The 26,332-nt window shown below is 37.0% G+C and overlaps 2 protein-coding genes across 2 annotated transcripts in view; one reads left to right on the forward strand and one right to left on the reverse strand.

Moving 5' to 3' along the window:
* Positions 1-26,332, reverse strand: part of LOC125870224 (uncharacterized) — a 1,100,495-nt gene that overhangs the window by 945,895 nt on the left and 128,268 nt on the right. The gene's annotated exons all lie outside the window — the stretch shown is intronic.
* Positions 262-16,896, forward strand: LOC125870208 (E3 ubiquitin-protein ligase listerin). The gene is made up of 16 exons (XM_049550581.1): positions 262-421; positions 512-614; positions 683-745; positions 954-1,031; positions 2,566-2,657; positions 3,215-3,317; positions 3,936-4,088; positions 4,275-4,924; positions 5,694-6,165; positions 6,862-7,322; positions 12,043-12,775; positions 13,083-13,791; positions 14,002-15,029; positions 15,138-15,596; positions 15,939-16,169; positions 16,562-16,896. Exons 1-16 carry the CDS (start codon positions 366-368, stop codon positions 16,787-16,789), a joined length of 5,619 nt encoding a protein of 1,872 aa, XP_049406538.1. The 5' UTR covers positions 262-365; the 3' UTR covers positions 16,790-16,896.

Here is a 26,332-nt window from a genome sequence, read left to right on the forward strand (position 1 = left end):
ACTAGTTTTGGAAATAAAATAAATTAAAAGGGAATCCTGGTTTATAGTGGCGCTACGTAGGTGGGCCTAGGGTTCTCTTTTATATAAAATAAATATATGATACGATATGATTATATATTATATTATATTATATTGCTTATATTTTAAGACAACTGCATTATTATTCAACTTTTTTTGTCTAATAACAACTATATTAGGGTTGTTTGTTGTGAAAATATAAATATATATAAATAGAAAGAAAAAAAGTTTATGATTGAAATTTGGAAGAGGCAAAACAGTGAATTTGGCAAACATATAAATTGTAGTTGGGGTTCGCTCTGAAATCAATTTTTTTCTTGAATAAGACAGAAGCCGAGGCAGGAATAATGGGGAGACCGAAAGGAGATGGAGCTAGAAGCAAGTCTCGTCCCTCTAGCAGCAGGTCTATTTTCTTTGTTTTTTCATTCTTTCTTGCAGTTTTCGTTTGTGTTTGTGTTTTTTTTTTGTAATATTTGTCATATTGGTATTGCAGTCTTGCTGCTTCTTTACTGCCCCAAGGTTCTACGCCTGTCGGATTTGGAGGCTATATGGGTTGTTCCCGTGTTGACTCAACTGAAGATTCTCCCCCTTTCTTGGTACTACTATTCATCTGGCAACCATAGAATTATGTGTTCACGCCTGACCTAATTACTTTCTTTGTCAGGATATTGACAGTGAAGTGGCACAACACCTCAAGAGGCTTTCCAGAAAGGACCCTACTACTAAAGTAATTTCATTATTCATTGTTGGAATAGAATGGATATCATGTCCGGTTAGGAGAATATGAGAGATGTCAATTAGAAGCAACTAGGAACAGCTGGTTTTAAGTATCATACTTTATGCTTATTTTTGTATATGCTCAACTTCCCATATGCCACTGATTCTTTATTTTTCATATTTGACAAGGCTCATTAAAATTCTTCTTTTTCTAACAGCTAAAAGCATTGGCATCACTATCTCAATTATTCCAACAAAAGACTGCAAAGGAGATAATACCGATAATCCCACAATGGGTATGCTCACTTCTCTTTCCTTGATGCTAGTCAATACCCAAATAGGAAAATCTCTAGGCGATTGGCCATGCTATATCTTATATTACAGATTTTGCACATTTGGTGCTCCTTTTAAAGAACGTGCCCTATGGTATAAGATTGCGATATTTGGGTTTCATGCTTGTTCCCTTCAGCTTTTAAGTAACTCATAGGAAGAAATTTTACCTTTTAAAACTGAATGATGGAATGTTAAATTTCAATGTGGTAAGATTTAGCATTGAGTCCTTCCAAAATTTTGAAGAATTCAACCGTTTTTGGTCCTGAAATATGGCTATATCTAATAAGTTAGGACATGTATCTCCTCATCACTAGTAGCAAACACTTTTTAACCTCTTAATCACCAAGACTTGAAGGATTATTACATTCCTTTACACAACAAAATTTATATTCTAGCACGTTATCATCTGAGAACTCATTCAACACAAGAATTAGAGAAGAGGAAGCATCAAACTTATTTACAATCCTCGACCCACAAACTTCACGCCTCTCTTCAACAAGTGGGAATCCATAATCTCAGGTTTAGTAGAAATCTACAAGATTGGGAGTCAAGGAATTTCAAAGGTTGCAGGAGGTACTATAAAGCATATCATAGTTCCCTCTAATGAGGGTTCAAAGAGACGGGTGCCGGCGATGAGGAGTGATAACATCACAGTTAAATCATTTTACCAGAAGTAGTTGCAGTTACGGTTTGGGTTCCGAGGAAGAAGTTTTTTTTTTTGCATGAATGTTAACGAGGGGAGTGATTCTGATGGCTAAGAATCTTACGAAGAGAATATTACTTATTCTAGTTGGTGTTATATGTGCAAGTGTTCGGGCGAAGAAGGTGATCATCTTTTGTTGCATTCTGAGATGGCGTCGGTTTTGTGGAGGGTGGTCTTGAACTGTTTTGGTCAACAGTGTGTGATGTCAGGTATTGTCAGAGATGTGTTGCATAGAGGACAGGCAATTGGAGGTTGCTCGCTAGCTCATGTGGGTCGTATTGAGGGAGAAAACCAGAAGAGCATTTGAGGGGACTGAAAATGATTTTATACATTTGAGAGATAGCCTTTTGTCTTTGATTGCTTTTGGTGCACCCTTGAGACTCCTTGATGATTGAGTCTATTTTGTAGAGAATCATGTTATGATGTAGATTCTCTACTTTTTGTATACAAAAGTTTTTCCCAATATGTGAATAAAATTATTTACCTTATCCAAAAAATGAAAAAAGGATCCAGATCAATTAAGTTAAAAATTCATTTTAAATTTCTATTTCAGATGAATACAACTTGAATTTGTAAATATGATCACTTGTATAGTGGTTATCAAAAAACATATGCTCACTCATTTATATTGCTGCTCTGGAAGAGATGAGTCTATGAGAGGTTAGGTGCATCCATCAGAGTGTTGGATTGTTGAAAGTATGGAGTGTCTTACTATATTTTTTTCATGGTTTTGGTGGCATAATTGCTAGTTACACCCACTTAAGTGGCCCTTACTCCTCTGTTCTTCCTGTTAGGCATTTGAATACAAGAAGCTGCTACTGGATTACAACAGAGAGGTTCGACGAGCAACTCATGACACCTTGACAAACCTTGTTGGTGTTGTTGGGTATGTACTTATCTTATATAAGTCAGAGCTAGATATAGTTAGTTTCTTGGTTCTGCTACATGGACAAAAGTCTAACTTCGGAGTAAATTAGTTATGATGACTTGTCTACAGTTTCTTAATTTATCCTCTTTTTTCTTTATTTTGATGAAAACTGGATAGTTTTTGAGCTGCTTGTTAGCTTCTATAGATAGATTGCACCTGCTGGCAGTTATAGTGTTATTAGTTAAGCAACGTGTTGACAAACACTTGCATTTTATCAAAATTAACTCCTAAATCATTTAGTGATTGGGTGATGCAAATGATACCTGTGTTAGAAATAGTTCTTTCTTCTCCATTAGTTGAAGCTTGATTCATAATTTGGAATTTTTCTTCTGTTCCAACCTCTAGCATATTTAAACTGCCCAAGTCAAATCAATCCATTTACTTTGAAATGGATGGAGTATCTTTTACAATCTTTTGTCACAATTCATACCATCGATATCTTTTAAACATTTGGTTGCTTGCCGTCCTTTGCTCTAGGTGATTTTCGTGGTCTTTTCCTTTTCCTCTTTTTGCAGAAGAGACGTTGCTCCATATTTGAAGTCTTTGATGGGACCATGGTGGTTTTCCCAATTTGATTCTGCCTATGAAGTTTCCCAAGCTGCAAAAAGATCATTTCAGGTTCATGAGTTTCACAGAAAGTAACTTAACTGTAAATTTACTACCCTTTTTTTGTTAGAAGTAAATTTACTACCTAATTGCATGGTTTCCTCACATGGAACATGAAGATAAATAAACTTCTTGTAATTGTACTATGCACCAAAATTAAATTGAAGATCAATGTGCAAGCGTATGAGTGTGGTGAAGTGAAATTATAAACAAATTACATGTGACAGTTTCTTCATAATAACTTGTATTGGTTAGACTTTGTTTATGTTTGACCAGTTCTGCATTGCTCATCATGGCATAAAAAACATATATGTAGAGTACCTCGTTATAAAAAATACATATATGTAGATACCTACTCTGTTAATATGCACCATTTGAATCTTTTTCTGAATGGATTGGTGTTGTGATCTACACTTTTGGAATCCAATGGCATTTATGTAATCTGTGGAATTTATAATCAATGGGCATGATCTGAATGATCAAGGAGATGCTATTAGTTCTACTATATTCTCTCTGTTTTGTTGATGAACTTCTTGACTTAGTTGTTTGTTGACATACACCAAAATAAAGTAAAACTTTCAGCTGTTCAGTTTTCATCACAGCCTTACTGCCATATGTGAATATTATCAGGCTGCTTTTCCAGCACAAGATAAGAGACTAGATGTCTTGATTTTATACACATCAGAGATATTCAGGTACATTGAGGAAAATCTAAAGCTTACTCCCCAGAGCATGTCAGACAAGAATGTGGCATCAGATGAACTGGAAGAGATGCACAAGCAGGTAATATCTGTTTACATTTAGTGATTGCCTGAATTTCTCCTTGGTGCTGACAGATGGAGATACCTGCTTACTTGTCAAAAGATTTAGACTTCTCGCTGCTTCTCACATTTGATTCTTACAATCTTTTTTTTCCCACTCCACGTTGGTCTTGATTTATTTTCTCTCTCTTACTATAATTGATCCCAGGTAGTTTCTTCATCATTACTGGCGTTGGCCACCCTTCTTGATGTTGTGGTCACCGCACAATCTGAACGGCCTGTTTCGGAAGCCGAGTCAAAGCGTGCTTCTAAAGCCAAGACCATAGCTATTTCATTTGCTGAGAACTTGTTATCTACTCATAAGTTATTTCTGGAATTTCTGAAATCTCAGAGCTCTGCTATTCGCTCAGCAACATATTCAGTCATGAGAAGTCTCATAAAAAATATTCCTCATGCTATCAAGGAAACAGACATGATACATCTTGCAGATGCAATACTTGGAGCTTTTTGGGAAACGGATCCCTCATGCCATTCATCAATGTGGGATGTGATCTTACTGTTTTCGCGAAAATTTCCAGAGAGTTGGAGTAGCTTGAAGATTAAAAAATCTGCTTTAAGTAGATTCTGGCATTTTCTTCGAAACGGCTGTTTTGGATCGCAGCAAGTATCATATCCTGCTCTCGTGTTATTTTTGGATGTTGTACCTGCACAAGCAGTTGAAGCACAGAAGTTTCTTCTTGAAGTTTTCGTGAATCTGTGGGCAGGAAGAAGCTTGAGTTATTCATCACAGCTAGACCGTCTTGCACTTTTTAAAGCAATAAAAGAATGTTTTCTATTTAGCCTGAAAAACACTGATAGGTGAAGAGTCCACTGAACTTTTCCCTTTGAACTTCTGTGGTCCCGTCAGCTGTTTTTTTTAGAATTGGTAACATTGTATTCTTCAGCATTAAGGATATGCCGGGGACCTTTAGAAAATCAGAAAAGAACAAAAAGCATAATACTTACAAGGATCCTAAGAATTCTAAAAGTTGATCTGAATTGTCTAATCCTATCTCTTTACACCAAAAATATAGCGATACAATGCAATTCCATTTAACCTTGTGAATGAATTGGATATATCTTCAAAATTCCTACTATTTCTCTCCTTCCACACTGTCCACCAAATGCTATGTGGAATTAAATTCCACCAGGTCTTCCGTCTCTTGCTACCTCCTCTTCTGATCCAACAGCTTGGTATATCAGCTGTATGTTCTGGCATAGTCCATATTACTTTTGAAAAGTTGAGAAGCATGGACCATATTTGTGTTGTGAAAGTACAATGTAAGAATAGGTGACTATTAGTTTCCCATGTCTTCCCACATAAAGAGCACCAAGGAAGTATGATCTTTCCTTTCCTCAAGACTTCATGTGTCAAGCATGCCTTTCTGTTGTTATGCTTCCTCAAATCTCTGATGCCCAAGCCACCTTTATCATTTCTTTGCAAAACTATCGCCCACTTGACCAAATTGTATCCTTTGTTCTCTTTGCAGCCATGCCAAAGAAAATCTGTGCTAAGTCAGCTTTGTATTGTTATGTTGAGAATTGTTTATTTTAGTTTCTGTGCTCAGATATGTATTCCTTCTTTCAGGTATTCTGATGCAGCAGATTCCTACAGATTTCAGCAGACACTTACAGATCAGATTCTCTTAAAGCTGCTGTGGCATGAATACCTATTCTCTGTCAGCTCGAAGAACCAGGAGAGGGTCTTTTCTTCTATGAATTTTTCTTCTGGTGGTATTCAACCTTCTCATCAGGCATCAAGACAACTTAATGTCAAAGTTACAGAGGGTTATGTGCAAGATCTTGGGAAATGCATTGTTGAAATCCTTTCGGATATCTTTTTTCTGGAACCTAATTTGCTTTTGCAGTTCTGTTCAACATTCCAAGAGACCTGCCTTGGTGTATTTCAAGAAACAGACAGTTCTATTGAGAATGGTGAAGGGGTGACTGAGTTCTTGTCAGTAGTGAATCAACAAGCAGTAAGGAAAGGTGAAACTTGGCCTCTAGTTTATTTGGTGGGACCAACATTGTCGAAGTCATTTCCCTTGATTAGAACACTTGTAAGTTATTCCTTGGTAATGTTTTCTTTTGATAGTGTTTTTGTGAGTAGAAAATAGTTTGGGCTGTAAACCCATAAAACAGAGGAGGACAGAGTGTGAGATGGAAAAAGGAAATTTGGATAAGTTTGACAAGCCTGTTCCTATCTAACACTAGTTTTCTCTCTCTGCATTTTAACCCTTGAAGACAAAAACTTGCTGACCACTTATTTTAGTGAATATTCATAGCTTAGCCTTCTTTTTAGAATTAGAACATTATGTTTTGGGAATTAATTGCTTTTAAGGAAAGACCCAAGATTTCTGTAGCTGCATATTGTTGGCTTGTTTATGATTCACTACTGAGTTCCCTGGATAAGGTTAAGCCCAAATCCAAACTCATCTTATCCACAATTGATTCTTTTGTGGTTTTCGCCATATTCCTGAATCCTGACTGATCAGTGATATGTATGCATTTGTATTTGCTCCTTCGGGAATAGGTAAATAAAATACTCTCACACCTGACCCTAGCAAATGTTGCTTTGATGATTCTTTTTACCAATATCTTTCAGTTTCACTTTGATTCTCTCATATGAGTTGTATTATCTAGGATTCTGTTCTTCAGTATAAAATGATTCTAGAATTCCTGCAGTGGGAATTACTGTGGCTTTTATCAAATGTTTTCAGTTTCACTTTCATTCTCATATTGGTTGTCAATTCTAGGATTCCCCTAATGCAGTGAGATTTATGGTGGCTGCTGTCTCTATATTTAGTCCGCGGAAGATAATTCAAGAGATCTTTTGCATTGAACCCGAAGGAAGACAATTCTTGCATGTCTTCAAGGAAACCTTTATCCCATGGTGCTTGCAGGCTAACAGTCCCACTACTAGCATGCGGCTAGATCTCTTGCTTTCGTTACTTGATGATGAATACTTAGCAGAACAGTGGGCTAGCATCATTATGCATGCAACAAATTTGGAAGAACTGAAATCTGCCGATGGGATTGTGAACTCTGATTGCCTTTCTCTATTGACTATGCTCATTGAAAAAGCAAGAACTAGCAATAGAAGCACTGTGCAAGTTCCCTATGCAGCCCATTGGCACCATTATCTGTTGGATTCTGCTGCCGTTTCTGTTGTTCAAGCTTTTCCACCTTTTGGAACTTCCAATGTTTCGTATATGCGGTATGTGAAAAATACCTGAAATATTTTCTTCACACATATCTTGCTCTAACTCCTTCAATTTACTAGATAGTGATTATCTAGCGATAAAGTGGTTGCATTTTCCCATTTTAACTTTGATATCTAATAAGTTATGTTGTGGGTGTCATTTCCATATATTTTAAAAATCATTTGAACTATTGTTGGGTCCAGTATTTTAAAATGCAGGGGCGTGACGCGAGGCATAAGCCCCGAGTCACGGGGCGTACATCTTATGTATATTCAATTTTATAATTTTATTACTAAGAAAATAAGCAAAAGTAAAACTTTAAATGATTTTACAAATAAATTTTAATAAATAACCAATAATATACAAAAAAAATATTGTAATTATTACCTGGGAAAGATATTAATAACCAATAATATAGAAAAGTATTATAGTTACTATTTGAGAAAGGTAATAACTAACAACACAAAATATGATAATAGCCAAAATAATCTTTAAAATGAAACCATCATTCATCTTCACATTTAATAGTCCTTCCCACCCTCAAGTAATATTTGTACGGATTATTTTTCATATATTTTAAAGAAGAAATAGGATAAAAAGTGTTAAGAGTAACGACAAAAAATGAATAAAGTTGTCTCAGGAACATAGTGCTATGAAAGCTCTATCTTATCAATTTCAGACACGATTATCTAAAAAATTATTTTTAGCAATGTCATTTTCTATGGAAGTTAATTTGTACATTTTAGAAAAAATCACTACAACCTGAAAAAAACATGATAGCATAAAATATAAAAATATCATTACATTAATAATAAAAAATATGCTATAAAGCAAAAACTTAAAAACCAAAAAAAATAAATTACTCCCGGAGAATACGTTTTTACGCTTGGGGTTGATGACCCAAATTTTAGGACTTATGTCCTATAGATCTACGTTTTCAATTTGCGCCCTAGAGCATTTTTGGTACGCCTCGAGACTCGCCCCGAAAACGTTTGAAAACAGTGATTAGGTCTACCATATTATTCTACTATAGTACTGTTTTGTTACTATCTACTATCTATTGTTTTTTACTATATCCGTCATTTCTTATACTTCTGTTACTTCTTTTGGACTACTTTGAACTATTTTCCTTGAGCCGAGGGTCTTATTGGAAACAACCTCTCTACCATTGAGTTAGGGGTAAGGTCTGTGTACACTCTACCCTCCCAGACTCCACTTTGTGGGACTACACTCGGTATGTTGTTGTTTGTATTATTGGGACTAAGAATGATTATCTTTTGCTTTGAAATCTTAGTAATTGTCTCCTGTCTCAAAATTGTATAATGAACATCTCAATGTGCTATACGACAAGTAAAAGCTTGAGTTAATAATTGATATCAGAATATTTTAACCTAAATTTTATGCTACATATCAAATCTTTGGGCTCCTTGATAAGAAGATAAAAATCTTTGCCCTAACTCAATCCCAAAAGATCCAAAAAAATAACTCTTGAGATGAACATTGGGCAACATTATATAAGGAGACAATAACCCATACACTTATAACACCCTCTGCATGAGGGTGGGGGGTGGGGGATTGCATATCGAATCAAAACAAAATTTCCAGATTTTGATATGCTATTTGGCTTAAGTTTTTGAAAAATTATGTATGGTATATGGTATTTAGGAAAAAATGCAGAGTACCAAGACCGTATCGAAATACATGCTAACTTATACAATACACATATTATAGATTATAACACTAATATAAAAGGCCTAATATTTTACTTCCTTTATCCTTAGATTCTTGGGTAAAGGGTTAAATATGCCCCTAAACTATTCGAAAAGGTCTAGATATACCTCCGTTTAAAGTTTGGCTCACTCATGCCCTCACCGTCCAACTTTTCGTCTAGATATGCCCTTACGGGCGTTAGTTGGCCTGCTGGACATTTCCAACTCATTTTCCATTTCTTAAATGCCACATGGAATTGTCATGTCATTTTGACTTTACCACATGACATTTATATGAAAATGGAAAGGGATCAATTATGCCCCTAAAAAATTCGAACCCATAAACACCTAAACCGACCCATAAATTAACCCCCCTTTTAAATAAACTATCCGACCCGTTTTCAACAATTTTGTTTAAATTTTTATTTTTTCGGTAAATCCCGAAAATGAGTAATTGATTAATAAAAATTATGAAAAAAATATAAAATTAACGCCAACAATTCACAAATAAATATAGTAACCTTAAATTCAAAAATTTCAACAATTTTTTTTAATTTTTATTTTTTTCGGTATTACTCATTTTCGGGATTTACCGAAATTTTTTTTTAAAAAAAATTGTTGAAATTTTTGAATCTAACGTTACAATATTTATTTGTGAAATTTTGGTGTTAATTTTATATTTCTTTTCATATTTTTCCTATTTTTTATTAATCAATTACTCATTTTCGGGATTTACCGAAAAAAATAAAAATTTAAACAAAATTGTTGAAAACGGGTCGGGTAGTTTATTTAAAAGTGGGGTTGATTTATGAGTCGGATTAGGTATTTATGGGTTCAAATTTTTTAGGGGCATAATTGATCCCTTTCCATTTTCATATAAATGTCATGTGGTAAAGTCAAATTGACATGACAGTTCCATGTGGCATTTAAATAAATGAAAAATGAGCTGGATATGTCCAGTAGACCAACTAACGCCCATAAGGGGATATCTAGACGAAAAGTTGGACGGCGAGGGCATGAGTGAGCCAAACTTTAAACGGAGGGTATATCTAGACCTTTTCGAATAGTTTAGGGGCATATTTGACCCTTTACCCTAGATTCTTTAATCCAGTGTTTTTGAGAGCGTGAAGTGGCAAACAATGACAAGGCCCCGCTTTGCTTAGAGCGTGAGCCGTGAAGCGAAGTGCTCACTTCATTCGAAGTAAACACATTTTCTTTTTTTAAAAAGACCAAAATAAATCTCACAACACAAGAAAACACAAAGAGAAAAGGACAAATAGATAATAAAATTAACAAACTCAAAAATGAAGTAGAATAACTTAAAATGTTAATCAAATTAACGAAGTGAAAAAATGAAATAGTAGAGCACCTGGGAAAAAAGTAGAGCACATGACAAAAAAAGAGAGAAGAAGACAAAAAAAAAAAAAAAATAGATTCAATTGAATTAAAATACCGAGTAGAAGAAATAGAATAATTTAAATTTCAATTATAAATCAGCAAAGGAAAAACTAATAAAGAAAATATAAGCTGAAGAAGTAATGAAGCTGAGAAAAATAAGAGAAGAAGAGAATGAAAAAGAGCCACAACAACAACGAGAGAAATGAAGAAGAGAAGAGAAGAAAAGGCCATACTTAGAGCTTGAAGAAGAAAAGAAGCACTAGGTTGCAACCAGAGCAGAAGTTTGCCAGCCTAATTGCAGTTGCAGAAGAAAGTCACTTTAGAAATAGTACTTCTTCTCCTTAAACTGTCCAGCTTTTTAGATAAAAGTTAAAAGGATACGCATCCTACAGCTTCACACTTTTACCCCTAAAGTGGGCGCTTCTTTCATGTCGCTGTGATTCATACCTGTGTAGCGATATACCCCCTGCCTCGTGTCGCTTCTTGCTTTAAGCGAGGAAGCAGGCACATTCTACAACACTGTTTTAACCTTTCCCACCTTTTCTTCGCTACCTGCCTTTTACCAGAGATAGATAGTGTCATTCTTATGTCATTGCTTGATGAATCGCAGATGGAATATTGTGATAATGAGAATTAAATTCAAAATTTCCACTGATCTTTAATTTTCTTTTTCCTCAATGTAAGAGATCCAATCCAGTTCGGATCATTACCACCACTTCAACTGTTTTTGTTTTGCAATTCCTATATACTATATTCAGAACTGATGGTAGTCCAGTTCCAAAGTTCATATATGATTAGGTAGATCTTTCCTCTTAACCTAGTCTAGAAAATGGGAAGCTCCGAAAAGCACTTTCTTTAGTGTTTTGTCCAAGATTTATCTCTTAATGACAAAAAAGAAAGTATAACTCTCTATCCAAGCTGAACAATTGAAGCTACCAAACCAAAAAGATAAAAAATCAAACCATACCAACTTTAGTAAGTATTGGTATTGATATAGCATTTCAAGAAACCAAATTCACAAACTGAATAGTCTAAAAGCCATCCAAACTGGCCAACGAACAACCCTACTCTACATCTAAGTTGCTCGGACTCTCCAGAAATGTTGCCGTACCCGCATCGGATCCTTCATGTATACACTATTTTTTGAGGATCTGACACGTACCCATCAATATTTTTGAAGAGTCCAAGCAACATATCTCTACATGCTAGAGTTGGATATCTGGAGCATGATTAAAAGAACATGGGCCCCAACGTCCTATACATCAAGGATAGGATGAGCATGGTGTTGATGCTGTGAGGGTTAACTGGACCACAAAAATTAACTCATTATATGAGGGTTGTCCACTACCATATAAGGAGACAACAGCCCATTTCCTCAACCAATATGGGGAACAATAGCACTCTTATTAAGTTTAAAGACTTTATTCTCTAGGATGACGACATGTTTATCTTCTGTAATTTGGAACCTGTGGTTATAGTCTGTTTTTGTTTCCCATCTCAATATCTAGGCTTCAGTGGCATGGAGGTGTTGTTCATTTGCTTAAGACTACAGTTAGTAGCACAACACTGACAAACCCTAATTTTTTGTTATTGTTTTATTTTGGGTTGTTTTGTTGTTCTGTTGCAGTGCTGTTCTGGGTGGCATAGCAGGAGATGATGAAACAAAATTTCTGTCCCAAAGTACACTAGTACTAGTATTTGAGGAGGTTCTTAAGAAGTTGACAGTTTTCATGATGGATTCTCCCTTCATATGGGTCAAGGACATGTGTTCTGTAATACCTGTCAGAGACAATAACACTGAACTGGGATTTGAACCTTCTATGGATGTGAATGAGATGGTCGATTTTGCTTTTCAAGTGCTTGATGGTGGCTTTTCTGCATTGAAATGTTTGCATCATGAAGTTGAGCTGCTTTCAGGAATCTTAGCTGCAATGTTTATAATTAAATGGGAATGCAGCATGGCTACTGTCTTCAACAATGAACTTGGTGAAGAATCCACAGAAAAAATAAAGTCAAGGTTGGCTTCTTGTGAGCTAGTGCATGCTCTCCATCGCAAAATTTGTAACCAGTTCCTATTTAGTATCAACCTAGATAGTCGAAAGATCCTGGAAAGCATCTTGGTCCAGACTGTAAGGAGTGCTGTGCTTAAGGATGAAAATATGGATACTGCAGAAGTCACATCTTTATGCTCTCACTGGGTCCTTGAACTTCTTGAATGTCTCTGTCAAGATCAGTTTGAGGAACAAAAGCTGTTAGACAGATTTCTAAGCCAGGATGATTCTTGGCCTGCTTGGGTTGCACCAGATATTAAAGTTGGGAAAGGAGCAGCTTTGGTGAAAACTGAGAGTGCTTCAATTGATGTGAGTGCCCTTCCCGCTTAAGTAATTTATATTGAGCAGTTTTGGGATGATCTTGTGCACCTACTTTTCTATTCACTGATATGTTCTTGTTGGAAAAGAGGGAGTTACAGTGAGGTTTTATTTTTTGACACATTCTTGTTTCCTTTTTTTTATGAAGTAAACATATTCTTGTTAACTTTCTCATTCAACTATTTAGTTTTATAACATTTTGTGGCATCGTTTTAGCTTTTCCAAGGTGAGTTACATCATGATTCACATTAGATCTATATTATAAGATCTCATAGTTTTGTACTTTAACTTTTTGCAGACCCCAAAAGGTACCAGGTTTGTTGCTCTGATAGACAGACTTATACCAAAGATGGGGTTTGATAAAATCATTGCTGGTGCTGTTTCTAATGTGTCTCCATCTTTAACTGAGGGTCATAGTAATCAACCTACCACAACTCTGCAATGTCAGTATTCCCGTGCCTGGCTGGCAGCTGAAATCTTGTGCACTTGGAAATGGAATGGCGGCAACGCCTTGTGCTCCTTCTTACCTTATCTCTGTGAATATTTAAATAGTGAATGTTATACGCCTGAGGATGAGTTGTTAGATTATATTGTCACCATTTTGCTCGATGGTGCACTTATTCATGGGGGGGTTGCAGAATTGAGTCTTTCAAATTTATCTCCTGTTACAAATGCGGAAAATATTAGAGAACCCTTCCTGAGAGCTGTTGTATCATTAGTGTCTAAACTTTTTGAAGATAATGTATGGGGAAAAGCCAAGGCAGTATTTCTTTTCAATCAGCTTTTGAATAAACTCCATATTGGTGAAACAATAAATATAAATTGTTTGAGGATACTTCCTTCAGTTATGGACGTAATCATTAGACCCTTGAGTGTTTCATTCGGCCAAGACACTGCAAAATTGCAGTCTGCTTCTTCTGACTGTTGTGAAGTGCAACAGGCTATCATGCACTGGCTCCAGCGAACACAATCTTTTCCACCCTTAAATGCATGGCAAACGACAGAAGGTAAATTACTGCTCTCTACAATGTGTCAATTTTCTAAAGGATTTAAACAACATAAGAAGTAGTCAAATTAGTGCCTTGATTTGTAGCAGAGATATATGATGGCTTATGCATCTAATATCTGATTTCTTTTCTCAATCCATTTGACTTAAACATATTTCACAAAATCTGTAACTTATCCGTTGCAAGTGTAATGGAATTTGGTATTTTCAGATATGGAAGTTTGGTTTCACCTTGTTATATCCTGCTATCCTGTACGGCAAATTGAAGGAGCGAAAGGGCTAAGACCAGAAAGATATGTCAGCTCTACTGAGAGAATGTTACTGTTTGAATTATTTCAGAAGCAGAGAAAGAATTCAGCATTATCTGTTATAAACAAGCTGCCGGTTGTGCAGATTTTGTTATCAAAAATGATTCTGGTTGCAGTTGCTTATTGCTGGGAAGACTTTAGTGAGGATGATTGGGAGTTTGTTCTATACCGTTTTAGGTGGTGGATTGAAGCAGCAGTTGTTGTGATGGAGGAAATTGCTGAGAATGTAAATGGTGTTATTACGGATGGTTCTAGTTGTGAACATTTGGAAGTTATGCTGAAGAGGATCAACGATACCGTTTTAGTGGACTCTTCTCCAATAAAACTCGGAAGCAATGCTCTAATTGGATTTTCTTCATTTTGCAATTTAAGTGGTATTGAAGCAAAAGAGCCTGTTGATGTTTCTAGTCCCTTGAAAATTGACAGATGGGAGATGGCCAAACACCGAATTATAGAAGCTGTTCTTCGGTTGTTCTTTTCTACTGCTGCTACCCAGGCATTGGCAAGTTCTTATAGTAGTGAAGCTTCTTCCATTGTAGCATCGTCTATTCTTGATCATTCTCAGTTCTGGGACTTAGTGGCTTCACTTGTTGTCGAGTCCTCTTCAACTGCAAGAGAGAAGGCAGTAAAATCAGTTGAAATCTGGGGCCTAAGTAAAGGGCCAGTTAGCTCTTTGTATGCAATGCTTTTTTCTTCCAAGACACTTCCTTCCCTAAGATGTTCTGCTTATGTTATTCTTTCAACTGAACCTGTGTCTGACTTATCTTTGTACACTGTCGAGAAGACATGTTCCTCTGGTGGAGATGCCTCCAACAACCAGGTTACTGACGGTTCTGCTGAAGAAAGTCTCCATCTTAGGGCAGAAGTTTCTTCCATACTGGAAAAGCTACCATATGATGCTCTGCAAATGGACTTGCTTGCATTTGAACGGGTTAGGTTTTTGTTCCCCTCCCCCTTTGGGCTTTTTTTGCTTCTTCAAAGCTAATGGAGAAGCATGAATAAACCACTTCTGTTTGCTAAATATCCTTCAATTTTTCAGATAAAGGTCTTTCTAGCTTGGTCTTTGTTACTTTCACATGTAATATCACTACCATCATCATCACCCCTGAGGGAGAGAATGGTTCAATACATTCAAGAATTTGCTACTTCAACAGTGTTAGATTGCCTTTTCCAGCATATCCCTTTGGAATTTTGTGTACCATCAAGCTTGAAAAAGAAGGATTCAGAACTTCCAGCTTCGGTGTCAGAAGCAGCAAAATCTGCAACCCGTGCCATCACTTCTAGTTCTGTATTATTTTGCTTGGAATCGCTTTGGCCTGTCAGACCAGAAAAAGTTGCTTCACTTGCTGGTGCAATTTTTGGCCTCATGCTTTGTGTTCTTCCCGCTTATGTTCGAGGGTGGTTTAGCGCTATACGTGACCGTTCTACTTCGTCTGCTATTGAATTTTTCACTAGAGCATATTGTAGCCCCCCTCTGATTATGAATGAACTCTCTCAGGTACGAATGTCGTCCTTACGCACTTGAGATACTTGAACATTTATTGAAATGAATAAATGAAACACTTACCAAAATAAAGGGAATTCCAGGGGTTTTCCTGAAAATCTGAATCATTTTTATTTTGAATGTGGTAGGGTCATATATTTCTTTCAGTTCCTGATGTTTGCTAGCCAAGTGACTGGCAAACTGGCTGCTATAGAATCTTATACTCTCAGTTAAAATAATCCAGTCTGGATGAATATAAAGTACCTGTACTTGCTTGTGTTTGTAATCTTATTTCCAGCATAAGACTTATGTTCTTTGCGACCATAAAATGCCTTGCTGACCTTCATTCAAATGCAGATTAAAAAAGCCAATTTTGCTGATGATAATTTCTCTGTCACCGTGAGCAAATCTGCTAGTGAAGTGGTGGCTACCTACACAAAAGACGAAACAGGAATGGACCTAGTAATTCGTCTTCCGGGATCTTACCCTCTGCGACCTGTGGATGTAGATTGTACCAAGAGCCTTGGCATTAGTGAGGTTAAGCAGAGAAAGTGGTTAATGTCAATGATGTCATTTCTTCGTAATCAGGTGTCTCCCACTGACTTTGGATCTGTGCATTATTCTCCCATCCCACCCTGATCATTTCCTCTATGTCTCTGCTCATTACTGTAATCTGTCAGTCTCCCATCTGTTATATTTGAATTTATTGCCCTCGACATACATAGCTGTTACATTTAATATTCTGCTCTTTGATCATGCATATGTTTCTTGCTGAGGCGCACCTTTTAACTTTAAAATGTCACCCTTTTCTTTTATATCTACCATTTTTTTAGGTATTGGTATTTTACCATCTTTGATGTCAATTAACTGCTGAGTGTAAGTTGTGTTTCTTGAATGACCTGCCAGCAATTGGATAATTCTCAATGATCCTGCATACACTTTGCGGGCAAAGTTGATGACCTATTTTTCCTACAATGCAGAATGGTGCCCTAGCTGAAGCCATTTGCATATGGAAACGCAATTTTGACAAGGAATTTGAAGGTGTGGAGGAATGCCCCATATGTTACAGTGTCATTCACACTTCAAATCATAGCCTCCCACGGCTAGCTTGCAAAACCTGCAAACACAAGTTCCATTCAGCCTGCCTCTACAAGTGGTTCTCTACTTCTCACAAGTCAACTTGTCCATTGTGTCAATCTCCTTTTTGATGTATCGTTCAAAGTGGTGATGCCTTAGTGCCGTAAAATGTAATTCACCCTTTGCCGAGTTTGGTGAATATGACCATATTTGTGGGTTGCTATACTCTTCCTACAGCTAAATTGTAAGTGCGCTCTCTCTCCCCCTTTCCCCCGCTCTTTGTGTTTTTTGTGTGCATTATTTTCTTACAGGGCTGATTTTTCTTCTAGAAAGACATGTCTGCTCATTTGTATATATAGAAGCTGCTGACTCGAACAGCTAACAATCTCAATTCTCAGATAAAGGAAACCAACCAAGCTTCCTGACCACACAAGAAGAATATTGTTTTAATTAAAAAAAAGAAGAAGAAAACTACAGCTTACCTGATGTTATCACTTCACATACATATGATATGATCTGATTAACTGGTCCCCTTGTTCAAAATTTTTTCTTGAAATTCCTCTTGCAATAATTTTCATCCTTTGAAGAGAGGGGAAGTAACATGGTTTTGATGGGGGGGTTTTTGTCATAAAATTTTTAAGCTTAATTGACATGGTTCTCTTCCTGTTTATGCAGTTGAATATGAGTAGTCAAGATTATCAGAATTGGTGATGAAAATCTGGCAGGCAGGCATAGAATGGTACCAATCTGCGTATTGCTACTGTAAATGGCAGTTATGGAAGAGTGCTAGGTATAAAAACAAACATGTAAAGAATTTCCCTTTATTTATTTATGCGCGCACACAAAATCGGAGGAGATGTGTTTATAGGTTAGTTTTTCTTTTAGTTACGTTTTGTGTCTCTGCCATTTTTGCTACTTCTCCCTGGATGTTGATATTGTTTGCCACTCCATTTTACACATATTTTTTGATTCTCTATATTTTCCTTTATGAGGTTGAACAGCCTACAATAGGGATGTCAATTGGGGTAGGGCTAAGTTTTTCTCTATTAACACATCAACTGGGTTTGGATTTTTAAATACCAAATCAAATTATTTGTGTTATCTTTTAAAATCTATAAATCAAACCAAATAAATAATAGTTGGCGTTTTAAATCTCTTTTTTTGGTTTTTGAAGAGCCAATTTTCTTCCCGTGATTCTAAAGAAAGCGTTGAATGCTAAATTTTATTTTCTCTCCCCGAAAAGCTGTGCAATTTCAAGTAAAATATACATTAGAAAAAATGAAAATCAACAACATGATATTATTAAACATAAGAGAAATATTGTCACGATCCAAGGTAGCCCCTAGGCATAACATGGCGTATAAGACCTCGAAAGACCCCAAACAAGCCACTTAGTTTTCATCATACAAGAAATAGAATAAAAGAGATAAAGAGGAACATTTCAAGTCCAAACCATTTTATAAAAGTAAAGCGGAAGTCTAAAATATTGTCTCAAAGTCATCTAGTACAAAAGAATGAATTTGGGCGAAACCCATACATAATGTTCAAAAATGAAAGTAAAGAAAGATCGAAAACAATAAATATCCATCCTCGAAGCATGAGGACTCACCAAAGTTGGGAATCTCCTCAACAAACTCTAGCCACAAAACTAGGAACCCTAACTGTCAAACCCTACATTTGGGAAAAATGTAGGCAAGAGTATGCGTTAGTACAAAATATGTACCAAGTATGATAGCCATGCATAAAACGTATGAAAACATGCTAAAAGGGAGATACCTTCATAAGATGCAATGACCAAGCTAAACATATGATAAGAGTTATAAATTATGAGTCATAAACCATGGTCAATGCACATAATAGCCATCTTAAACATGCATGAGATACTTTCTTGAAGTAACCTTAGTTCATCATAACTCACTTGTGGGAAGTAACCTCAACCGATATATAAGACCATGAGAGCTATCATCATGGAATTCGGTGTCTTCCACACCGAAGAGAGTTGTCCTACTTGCCACGATAAGGACCATGAACTTCTAACTTATGTAGATCCACTAGCTAATGTCTATCTAGACAATCCTATGTTGGCACATAGTTATGGGACACGGATAATCGTCACTTGTCCACTCGTTTCTAAGCTTAACTTCCACGGAATAGTTCTTATTCATATTCATCTTAGCTCTTAAAGGAACATGGATAATCGCCTTTTCTCCTTACATCACGTGACATGGGCAATCGTCTCTTGTCATTCAATTAAAGAGCATGGGTAATTGCCTCTTGCTTCATCATTAGAGTAGCTCATTAACATTGGTTCGATTTAGGTGAGACAACCTTTCAACCCTAAGAACCCTTATCATGTGAGAAAACCTTTCACAGTTCATGCTTACATGTGTATATGAGAAATCATTTCAACAACACAACAATAGCAACAACATGATACTTCACTCTCAAAGCATCCTTAAAACATTTACATATATTTTATGAGAACATGTTTGATTTAATAAACTTCTCTTTCATAATTCAAAACCCACATCATATGATCATAACTTGGAAAACATGAAAATTACATGGGTTCATGGGTGATCATCATAAAACATGAGATTAACTCAATTCATGCATAAAAGATGATGGATCAATCAATTACATCAATATTTAAAGGAACCCATGACATGGAAGAAAACCCTAACTCATTTGGGGAATTCTAGCTTTATAAGTTGGAGAATTTAGGAACTCCATGAATGTAAGAGATCCATGGATGAAAACTATCATACCTTAATGTCAATTGCTTAACTTCAATGGAGAAATTGGAGACTTGATTTGAAACCCTAGGTTGATCCCTTCTTCTTCAAGGTTTCTAGAGAGAAATATTTTGAAAGGAAGACTTGTTCTTCTTTTGTAAATTTGAGAGAATGATTTCAATTGGGGAAATTTGGGGGTTAAAACAGTTATATAGGTCATTATGTGAAGGGCAAAATGACATAGTATTAGGATAAAATAATTAGGAAAAGACCCAAAAGCCCCTAATATTTTAACTGCTGACATTAACTATGGTAACGACCTATGGACCGTGGTTCAACCGATGGTCCGTCTTGTTAGTCCATCGTCTGGCGTCAGAAACTAAAATTTGAGGCCTTGATCGACGGACCTCATCCACTGACCGTGGGTCCATCAACGGTCCGTTGATCCTGGCCGTGGATATAGACCTTTTTGGGGAAAACTATCTGGCCAACCACGGACACCACCTACAGTCCGTGGGTCGTTCCACGGGTCATGGATGGCACCGTAGGAACTGGCACAAGATTCTTAACAACTGAAATTTTTACCCTTTCTCGAATCTGAGGTATTACATTATCTCCCCCTTGAGATCATTCGTCATCGAATGAGATTCAAGACATATCAAGTTGACTCATTTTCTCAAAACTAGCGTTTTTTCATGAACATGCATAAATGAGGAAATCATGGGAATATCTAAGACACGTGACATCAAAAGAGTAAACCATGAGGAACATCAATACCTCAAGCTAGAGTAGGGGTAGAAGGAAAAAGATAAGGATAATGGGACATCATATCGGCCTTGGCCTCCCAAGTAGCACCCTCAACTAATTGATTCTTACACAACACTTTCCCGGAAGCAACTTCTTTATTTCTCAATTTCTTGACTTGCCGGTCAAAAATCTCACCCGGTACTTCTCATAAGAAAGGTTCTCCTTAATTCCCAAATCTTCTAAGGGAAATTTAGATGTCGGATAACCAACACATTTCTTTAACATGGAGACATGGAAAACTGGATGCACCGATGCCAATTTATTTGGTAACTCAAGTTCATAAGCAACCTTCCCAATACGCCTCAAAATTTGATATGGGCCTACATATCGGGGACTAATTATCCCTTTCTTACCAAGCCTCATTACACCATTCATGAGTGAAATTTTCAAATAGACCCAATCATTAATATCAAACTCAAGATCTCTTCTTCTTACATCGTCATATGACTTTTGGCGACTTTAAGCCGTTTTCAACCCTTCTCTAATAAGTTTAACTTTTTCAATAGCCTCATGTACCAACTCGGGACCTATTAGGGCAACTTCACCTACCTCAAACCAACTTATAGGGGATCTACACCTCCTACCATACTAGGCCTCAAATGGAGCCATATCAATACTTGAGTAATAACTATTGTTATAGGCGAACTCAATCAAAGGCAAGTGGTCATCCCAATTACCCTTGAAATCTATCACACAAGCTCTCAACATATCTTCCAAAGTTTGGATAGTAGGCTCTGCTTGCCCATCAGTTAGTGGATGAAAGATTTTCCTAAGCTTAACACAAGTACCAAGACCCTTTTTAAAAGATCTCCAATACTGAGAAGTGAATTGGGTACCGCGATCGAAGATAATGGATAAAGGCACTCAATGCAACTTTACCATTCCCTCCAGTACAACTTAGCGTAGTCCTCCTTCGTATAAGAAACCTTGACGGAAATGAAATGAGTTGATTTCGTCATCTGATCTACTATAACCTAGATCAAGTCATGTTGTCGCCGGGTGCGAGACAACCCAACAACAAAGTCCATATTCAAATCTTCCCACTTCCAAGTAGGAATGCTAATGTCTTGGGATCCCGATTTGTGATGCTCAACTCTCACTTGTTGACAATTAGGACACTTAGCCACAAATTCTACAATATCCTTCTTCATTCCATTCCACCAATAGACCTCCCGCAAATCAAGGTACATCTTGGTGGCTTCCGGGGGAATGAAATACCGAGAACTATGGGCTTCTGGCAAGATCTTCTCCCTCAAGTCATCAACATTAGGAACACACAACGACCTTGATATCTAAATACTCCATCTCCTCCTTGGGAGAAAGCCTCTACGGACTTCTTAAGCACCGTTCCTTCAATTCTACCAAAGTCGAATCAAGACCTTGCTTGGCTTTCACATTTGAAACATCTCGAACTAACTCGTTTTTATCATTTTCGATGTGAGCAACACTATCCATAGATAACCGACTAGGAGCGTCCGCCACCACATTTGCCTTACCGGGTGAAAGAGAATGCTCATATCATAATCGTTTAATAACTCAAGCCACCTTATTTGGCGAAGATTTAGATCCTTCTGATTAAACACATATTGCAAACTCCTATGGTCAGTAAAAATATCGACATGGACACCATACAAATAGTGCCTCCAAATCTTTAAGGCAAAAAAAAAAGACCGCCGCTAGCTCAAGGTCATGGGTAGGATAATTCTTCTCATGAATCTTAGGTTGCCTTGAAGCATATGCAATAGATTTTCCATTTTGCTTAAGCACACATCCTTGCCCAATTCTCGAGGCATCACAATAAAAAACAAAACCATCAGTCCCTTCCGATAATGTCAACATCGGAGCAGAAATAAGTGTATCTTTCAATTCTTGAAAACTTTTTTCACACACTTCGGACCATATGAACTTATCCTTTTTTGAGTTAATGTTGTCAAAGGAGAGGCAATCGAAGAAAAGCCCTCAACAAACCTTCTGTAGTAACCAGCCAAACCCAAGAAACTTCTAATGTCCGAAGGGGATAAAGGTCTAGGCCAACTCTTAATCACATCCTTCTTCTTAGGGTCTACCTCAATACCCTTACTTGAAACAATGTGACCAAGAAAGGCTACAGACCTTAGCCAAAACTCACACTTGCTAAACTTTGCAAAGAGTTGTTGGTCCTTGAGAATTTGCAACAATATCCTCAAATGATTGATGTGATCATCCTTACTCCTCAAATAGATCAATATGTCATCAATGAACACAATCACAAACATGTCAAGGTATTGTCTAAACACCCTATTAATCAAATCCATAAATGCCGCTGAAGCATTAGTCAAACCAAAAGACATCACCAAAAACTCAAAATGACCATACCGAGTCTGAAAGGACGTCTTCAGAATGTCATCTTCTTTCATTCTCAACTGGTGATAACCCGATTGGAGGTCAATCTTGGAGAAGTAACTCGCTCCTTGACGTTAGTCAAAAAAATTATTCTTAACGGTAACCTTGTTCAACTGCCGATAGTCTATACACATACGGAGAGAACCATCCTTCTTTCTAATAAAGAAGATTGGAGCACCCCATGGACAGATACTTGGTCATATGAAACCCTTATCCAACACATCTTTTAATTACTCCTTTAATTCCTTAAGTTCTGTCGGAGCTATTCGGTAAGGAGGAATAGAGATAGGTTGCGTATTTGGGAGAAGATCGATACCAAAGTCTATTTCCCTTTCAGGAGGAATACCCAATAAATCATCTGGGAACACTTCCAAAAACTCATTAACTACGGGGGCCGACTCGAGAGTACGGGTTTCAGAATCTATAGCCCTCACCCTAACAAGATGGTAAATGCAACACTTTGAAATCATTTTTGTAGCTTTAAGACAAGAGACAAATTGACCCTTAGGCATAGAATTTCCCCCTTTCAACTCTAGGACAGACTCATCTGGAAACTGAAACTTGACTACATGAGTTCTACAATCAATAGAAGCATAACATGAGTGCATCCAATCCATACCAAAGATAACATCAAAATATAACATATCCAGCTCTACAAGATCAACAAGAGTAACTTTATGGGACAAGGAGATAGAACATTTTCTATAGACCCTCTTAGCCACAATAGAATCATTAACAAGAGTAGAGACAAAAAAGGGATCGAACAACCCATCCGGAAGAATATCAAACCTCATAGCCACATATGGCGTCACAAAATAAAAGGTAGCACCGGGATCAAGTAAAGCATAGACATCAAGTTGAAAGACTTTCAAGATACTGGTAACCACATCAGGAGAACCCTCTTGTTCACCACGAGTTTGTAGTGCATATAATCTATTTTGCTTGGAAGCATTTGGACCCGAACCACTAGGACCGAATGAAGGATTAGCTTGAGCCCTTAGACGATTATCTCCTTCATTCTTAGCAACTGAAGGGCAATCCCTTATCTTGTGGTCCATCTTACCACAACCAAAGCAAACATTGGAACCTGCTAGACACTTTCCCTCGTGCTTCCTTCAACGCTTAGCACAAGTATGCATTAAAGACCCACTACCACTTCCTCCTAGAGATTTAGGGTTAGACACCCTATCTTTGTTGAACTTAGAAAGAGCATTAGAGTAACCTTGATCAGAAAACCTTAGTTGAAACTTAGAACGATCATGTCCATCTGACCTTGAATGAGAGAAGTTACCATCACCGGTCTTAGCTCTTTGCCTCCTTAGACTTTTTCCTAAGTTTCTCCTCTTCAATTTGTTGAGAGTGAACCATGAGACGAGAGATATCCATATCATTAACAAACATGTCAGCACGACATTCCTTAACCATCATTTCAGACACACCCAAAACAAACTTACTTATCCTTGCCCTAGGATCGATAATCATAGTAGGAGACATATCAAGACAATTGTATGAACTTCAAAGCATATTCCTTCACACTCATACTTCCTTGACGAAGGTTGATGAACTCAATCACCTTTGCCTCCCTCATCTCAAGGGGAAAGAACCTATCAAGGAAAGCAACCTTAAACTTTTCCGAATCGAGAGGACCCACATTTTCCGGCCTCCTCTCTTTCCATTAGTTGTACCATATTTGAGCAACACCTTTAAGTTGATAAACGGCCAACTCTACCTTTTCCACCGGCGTTACTTCCATGATCATCAACACCTTATAAACCTCATCAATGCACTCTTGAGGATCTTCCTCAACCTTAGAACCATGAACCTCCAGAGGATTCATTCTAGTGAAGTCCCTCACTCTAGATGTAGTCGTACCCATATTTGGGCTTACGGGAATAGCAACCTCCTATTGGCTTGGGCCGTCATGGATTGGGCCAACACTTGAAGAGCAACCCTAAACTCTACATTAGTCACTTTCTCGGCCAAAGGATCGATCGGAACTTGGGGAACTTGAGGAAAAGCTTATTGTTCCGCATTCTCCCTCATATTCCTTCTAGCATAATCTCTTCGAGTAGTCATCTTCTGTAGAGCATCAGGTAAAGATTAGGAGAGAGACCTTATAGAGTTAAACTCTATCGCACGACTTTAGAGTAATGAAAAAAGTGGAGTTTCTTAAACATCTTGTAGCTTCTTATTCATAAGTGTGGCGCGCTTCACACTCATGGACAAGACTCTACTCGATATAACTTATGACACATCCTAGGAACTTTCTAAACATTGTGCTCTGATACCAAGTTTGTCACGACCCAAGTTAGCCCCTAAGCGTAACATGGCGTATAAGACTCCGAAAGGCCCCATACAAACCACTTAGCTTTCATCATACAAAAAATAGAATTAAAGAGATAAAAAGGAACATTTCAAGACCAAATCATTTTATAAAAGTAAAGCGGAAGTCTAAAACATTGTCTAAAAGCCATCTAGTACATAAGAATGAATCTGGGTGAAACCTGTACATCATGTTCAAAACTCAAAATAAGAAGAGACTGAAAATAATAAATGTCTGTCCTCGAAGCATGAGGACTCACCAAAGCTGGGAATCTCCTCAACGAACCTTAGCCATGAAATGGGAATTCTGACAGTCGAACCTTACATTTGGGAAAAATATAGGAAAGAGAATGCGTTAGTACAAAATATGTCCCAAGTATGATATCCATACATAAAATGTATGAAAACATGCTAAAATGGAGATACCTTCAAAAGATGCAATGACCAAGCTAAACATGTGATAAGAGTTAGAAAACATGAGTCATAAAACATGGTCAATGCACATAATCGCCATCTTAAACATGCATGAGATACTTCCTTGAAGTAACCTTAGTTCATCATAACTCACTTGTGGGAAGCAGCCTTAACCGATATATAAGACCATGAGGGATATCATCATGGAATCCTGTGTCTTCCACATCGAAAAGAGTTGTCCTACTTGCCACGGTAAGGACCATGAACTTCTAGCTTATGTGGATCCACTAGCTAATGTCTATCTAGACAATCCTATGTTGGCACATAGTTATGGGACACAGGTAATCGCCACTTTTCCACTCGGTTCTAAGGCTAACTTCCACAGAATAGTTCTTATTCATATTCATCTTAGCTCTTAAAGGAATATGGGTAATCGCCTCCTGTCCTTACATCACGTGACATGGGTAATCGCCTCTTATCATTCAATTAGAGATCATGGGTAATTTCCTCTTGCCTAATCATTAGAATAACTCCTTAACATTGGTTTGTTTTAGGTGAGAAAAACTTTCAACCCTAAGAGCCCTTATCATGTGAGAAAGCCTTTCACAATTCATGCTTACATGTGTATATGATAAATCCTTTCAACAAAACAACAATAGCAACAACATTGATACTTCACTCTCAAAGCATCCTTAAAATATTTACATAAATTTCATGAGAACATGCTTGATTTCATAAACTTCTCTTTCATAATCCAAAACCCACATCATATGATCATAACTTGGAAAATATGGGAATTACATGGGTTCACGGGGGATCATCATAAAACATGAAATTAACTCAATTCATGCATAAAACATCATGGATCAATCAATTACATCAATATTTAAAGGAAACCATGACATGAAAGAAAATCCTAACTCAATTAGAGAATTCTAGCTTTATAAATTGGAGAATTTAGGAACTCCATGAATGGAAGAGATCCATGGATCAAAACTATTATACCTTAATGCT

The sequence above is a fragment of the Solanum stenotomum genome, chromosome 7 (assembly GCF_019186545.1).
Source record: "Solanum stenotomum isolate F172 chromosome 7, ASM1918654v1, whole genome shotgun sequence".
Taxonomy (NCBI): Eukaryota; Viridiplantae; Streptophyta; class Magnoliopsida; order Solanales; family Solanaceae; genus Solanum; species Solanum stenotomum.

Excerpts from the sequence above, each read along its gene's own strand:
- LOC125870208 (XM_049550581.1), top strand. The coding sequence starts at position 366 with ATGGGGAGACCGAAAGGAGATGGAGCTAGAAGCAAGTCTCGTCCCTCT. Across the intron at positions 4,089-4,274 it reads TGGAAGAGATGCACAAGCAG|GTAGTTTCTTCATCATTACT; the intron begins GTAATATCTGTT and ends AATTGATCCCAG. Across the intron at positions 4,925-5,693 it reads AGCCTGAAAAACACTGATAG|GTATTCTGATGCAGCAGATT; the intron begins GTGAAGAGTCCA and ends TCCTTCTTTCAG.